At 38.5% G+C, this 4,537-nt stretch overlaps 1 protein-coding gene across 4 annotated transcripts in view; it reads left to right on the top strand.

Moving 5' to 3' along the window:
- plekho2 (pleckstrin homology domain containing, family O member 2) overlaps positions 1–2,295 on the top strand; it is a 13,168-nt gene extending 10,873 nt beyond the window's left edge. For 3 of the 4 annotated variants that reach the window (XM_077564760.1, XM_077564762.1, XM_077564759.1), the window contains 2 exons: positions 184–381; positions 501–2,295. In XM_077564760.1, the coding sequence (XP_077420886.1) occupies positions 184–381; positions 501–1,637 (1,335 nt within the window). In that variant the 3' untranslated portion in view covers positions 1,638–2,295. The remainder of the gene's footprint in view (positions 1–183; positions 382–500) is intronic. The other variant, XM_077564761.1, reaches the window with a different exon arrangement.
- Positions 2,296–4,537: the final 2,242 nt, after the last annotated feature.

Genomic DNA, 4,537 nt, shown 5'->3' with positions numbered 1-4,537 from the left:
GGAATGAGATCCAGGGTTATGTTCAAATGATCATATATTTTTAGGACACACAATTGCATTTCTGTGCATGCAGTCACTATCATCGGGTGTTGATGCTATATGGTGAATTGCATCATCAGATTTGAATTTACTCAAAAGCTTTATGTACTTCACATTATATTCCTTTCTCCTTTCCCAATTTAGGTAGCAGAGTTGTCATCCGAAGGCATGCTGCGCTTGGATCTGGATCTTTTAGATGCTGCAGTGGTGAATGGGACATGTGATGCCAATGTTGATGACACTGACGTCCGTCTAGAAACTAACAAATCCTCTGTGCTTCAGTGCAAATCTACAGAGGATGCAGAGAATCCACATGCTCTAGAGACCCAGGCTGAGTTCAAGGTTGGTTTCCAGAAAAATAACAACATTCACATGCAACAAAATAAACACGTTTGCACATTACTAAAATGTATAATAAATGTAAAATATTATCTATTTGTGTCATTTAAATATATGTCAAGGTGGTGAGGCTACACATAGAAAGACAAGAAAAGGCTACTTGGAAAAACCCAAGTCCGCCACCGTCTCCCAGTCTCCCAAGCAGCTCCTCAAGTGAGCTTGCAGGAACTTCTCAATTGAAACGCCACACCCACCCTCCAACCCCACCGACCAAAGACAAAAAACCCTCCTACATTCCTTCTGAACCAAACCAAGAGGCCAAACTTACACCAGACAGCAACGCGGACAAGCAGCAAGAACATAAAAATGATAAAGCAAGAATACCTGGGGAAAAATATGAAACTCTTCCCTGTGTTGGTGATGATACGATTACGTGCACTGAAGGATTCGTTTCAGAAGATAAGGCAACAATTGATCAACAAATGCCGAGTTCAGATATAACAATACCCACAGAAAGAAAGAGCCTTATTCCTCCACTAATCCCCAAGAAAAAACATTCTGTATCGTCGATATTAAACATCCAACCTACAGAAAAAGACACAACTGGATGTCAAGAGGGGGAATATCATCTTGAAAGATCAGTTCCTGTCACTTCCCTCTCTAATGATGTTTTGCTGAGTGACCCTACCAATTACAACCAAATGTTTTTGCCAATAACAAAAGAAAAGACAGCAAATGCAGATGATGATTGTATAGATTTGCATTTAAATGCCAAGAGTGAAATGTCTGAACATGGAAACACATTTACAATGTCTACAACTGAAGTTAGCCGGAACGGTACCTGTACAGATGTGCTGAACATTAGCAGCTATGCTAATTTAACGCCGACAGCAGTCACAGATACAACTGAAGTCGGATCAAAGGTCTCAATGTGTCGACACTCTGAGGCCATACCTCCGCCAACCAAGATTAGATCGGTCTCCTTTGGAGATCTGCTGTCTGACTCATCACATATTACGTCTTTGAGTTGCCATTCAGAAGCTTTCATGAGAAATGAGGTTGACCTGATCACACTTGAAAAAGAGTTGACTCTGGAAATGGACAAGACAAACAAGCTCATGAGCAGTGTATGCCAAGCAGGCATGCCAAGAGATCTGCTGATGAAGGCAATGGAGAAATTTAAGAAGGCAGATCATGTCCTCAAAGAGATCAAGGAATTGAAACATACAAAGAGTGTGAGAAAAAGAAATAGCTGGTGAATGTCAGTCGACAATTTTAAACCCACATTGCAATGTACAGTATCCATCACAGTTAAGCATCCATACTACCACTACTACACAAACTAGCTAATCTAATCAAGAGATATACAAACTCAATTCCAATGAAGCTGAGACACTGTGTTAAAGAGGTGAACCTCACCTCATCTTTGCTTGTGAATGACTGAGCAAGTCAGGGAAGCTCCTTTTATGCCCAATCATGACAACTCACCTGTTCCCAATTAGCCTGTTCACCTATGGGATGTTCCAAACAGGTGTTTGATGAGCATTTCTCAACTTTTTTGCCACCTATGCCAAATTTTTGGGAATGTGTTGCTGCCATAAAATTCTATGTATTCTGTTATTACACTCAAAACAACCAAATTTATCAGTTTGAACATTAAGTATCTTGTCTTTGTGGTGTAAACAATTAAATATCGGTTGAACATGATATACAAATCACATTCTGTTTTTGTTTATGTTTAACAAACATCACAACTTAATTGGAATTGGGTTTGTAATTGGATCACACAGTATCATTGGTTTACCTACTGTAATATTAAAAAACGCTCCCTGAATGATTTATCCCAAGAACAAGATGTGGAGAAGCAAGCCTAGCAGTTTTGTACAGAATAAACAACTAAATTGAGGTTATACCTTCCATGATAATTGTGTGTTTTTTTATGTTCAGAGGTCGTGTGTTTAAATCCTTCCTTCCTGTGTGGAGTTTGTTTTCACCGTGCCTGCGTGTAATTGTATTCTTCTCAAGGGGCAGTCTAAAAAAATAAATAATGTACCCCACACATTTTATTAACATTTTACTGAATGTTTTCATAGGACAACGGAGAAGAAACAACACTTTGCTACATTGTAAAGTAGTCAGGGTACAGTAGTGCTGTGCGATACTGCAAATGTTGATATACTGTTCAGAAACTACAAATATAAAAAATACAAAAAATCTGCCTTCATTGCACTTCTTTTGTGGATTTCTTCAACCTAAATATACAGGATGTTAAAGATTATCATGCAGCAAATATTAAATATAAAACATGTAAAACCATTTTTTCCCAGTACAATACAGTTTGTGTTCAGGCAATCTACTACAAAGATGAGATGCTAAGTCACGTGACGGCACACAATTAAAGCACAGGAGGAGAGGAGGGAGAGCGGGAGCAAGTCTGCCTGTGCCTGTTCTGCTCTGACAGACAGAAGTTGAGTGTGTGGGGACATACCTGTTATCTGTTTGACCAAACCGTAGCAGTGTATAAAAGAGCCAAACTGAAACTACTAGATCGATATTATAGTGCCAGTATCGGTCCGATATCAAAACGGACTTGGTATCGATAATATCGATATTTGGATGGATCCGCCCACCACTAGTGTACAGCTTGTATAATATTGTACATTGAATGTCCCTTGACACTCAGCGATAAATATTTACACGACAGGTAACAAAAGTGAGTAAATGTCTAACAGAAGATGTCCAAATGTTTTCTCCTTCTTCCTTGCATATTCCCCAAAATGGCACGTTTCATTAATTCCATAGGTGTGAATGTGATTTACTGGTCTAATGGAAATTTGGACATTTTACATGCACAGTGCGACTGATTTCAGTTGTGTTCCGTGCCCCTTATGCCTCAGTGAATTGTGAGACAGTAAAACTTTCAAGAAGATGGCTCAGAATCTGGCAGCATTTGCTAAGGTGTGAACATCTACATTTATTACAGGAATAGAAGAAGATTCCATTCGATGTTTACAGTATACCTTAGCCAGTGTTTTGTGTTTTCCTGTGATTTGGTCCATTTTGCTGTGTCTTCCTGAGTTATTGAAATGTCTTGACCCCTTTAATGTGGGGCGGTACAAAGATCTGTGCTTGAGATCACCTCTCAATCAGATCTCATCTCTGTTTCCTGATTTCTTTGCAAAGGTAATTCTGCAAACTGCTCTTTTGTCTTTAGATATCTAGAAAGGAATATGGAAGTGGTCAGAAATGGACAGATAGATATTTAAAATACATTGTGTGACTTTGGGTGAGTTTGCTGATGTACAGTATTACAGAAAAGCAATATCTCCAATTTAACCTTTTAATATTTCAGCCTCATCTGTGATGTTTCTTAAAAACATTTTTGATGCAGTTTCCACTGTCTGATTGTCTCTTTACTTATACAGCACTTGTTTATATCAAAAGATGTGAACATTGATTAAATTTTTAGAATTATATTGGGGGGAATTGCCGGGACTTAGACTGGCCAAGTCAATCACCGTACCTTAACCCATTAGAGCATTTTATCTTCTGAAGAGTGTGTGAATCACAAGTTTGATTTTGTTATTGCAAGTAAGGGTTATGCCACCAAATATTAAATGTAGCAATTTCCACAGATACTTTAAAGTATATTTCAATTCAACTCTTATTGAGTACATGCCATAAGACTTATCTAGCCTAAGAGAAAAAAGTTACAAACATCTAATGAAAATGTTCCTTTTATTTTTCACATTGAGCAGACGTCTAATTTTTTACAGATTCGTGCTGCTCGCAAAAGTAACGCCAGAGCTGCGTGCTCCTAGCGCTTGTCAGCCGTGTGAAAGTACAGGAAAACATGCAACTCTAGTGTTTACATGATTAGCAGATAGCAGAAATTCAATGTCTACCTTGTAAGATTTGTCTGCTTTGCTGAGTTGGAGATCTGACTTCAGGAAGAGGGTTGATTAAAATTCTGACAGAGGTAGAAATTCCGACATTTTCTGTGTACCTTAAACGCATCAGTAGTTGTCGCAAATGAGAGAGGAACATTAGTTTTATCTGAGATTTTTGCCGTGGCAAAAGTGGATGGGAAGGATCGTGGTCTTAATGAAACTGTAGGGGAGACACAATTTTTTTTCCATTGTAGCTCCCTATGTAAAAA

This window comes from Vanacampus margaritifer, chromosome 4 (assembly GCF_051991255.1).
Source record: "Vanacampus margaritifer isolate UIUO_Vmar chromosome 4, RoL_Vmar_1.0, whole genome shotgun sequence".
NCBI classification, from domain to species: domain Eukaryota; kingdom Metazoa; phylum Chordata; class Actinopteri; order Syngnathiformes; family Syngnathidae; genus Vanacampus; species Vanacampus margaritifer.
Note: the sequence above shows the minus strand (reverse complement) of the source record. Positions and strands in the feature narration are given on the sequence as shown.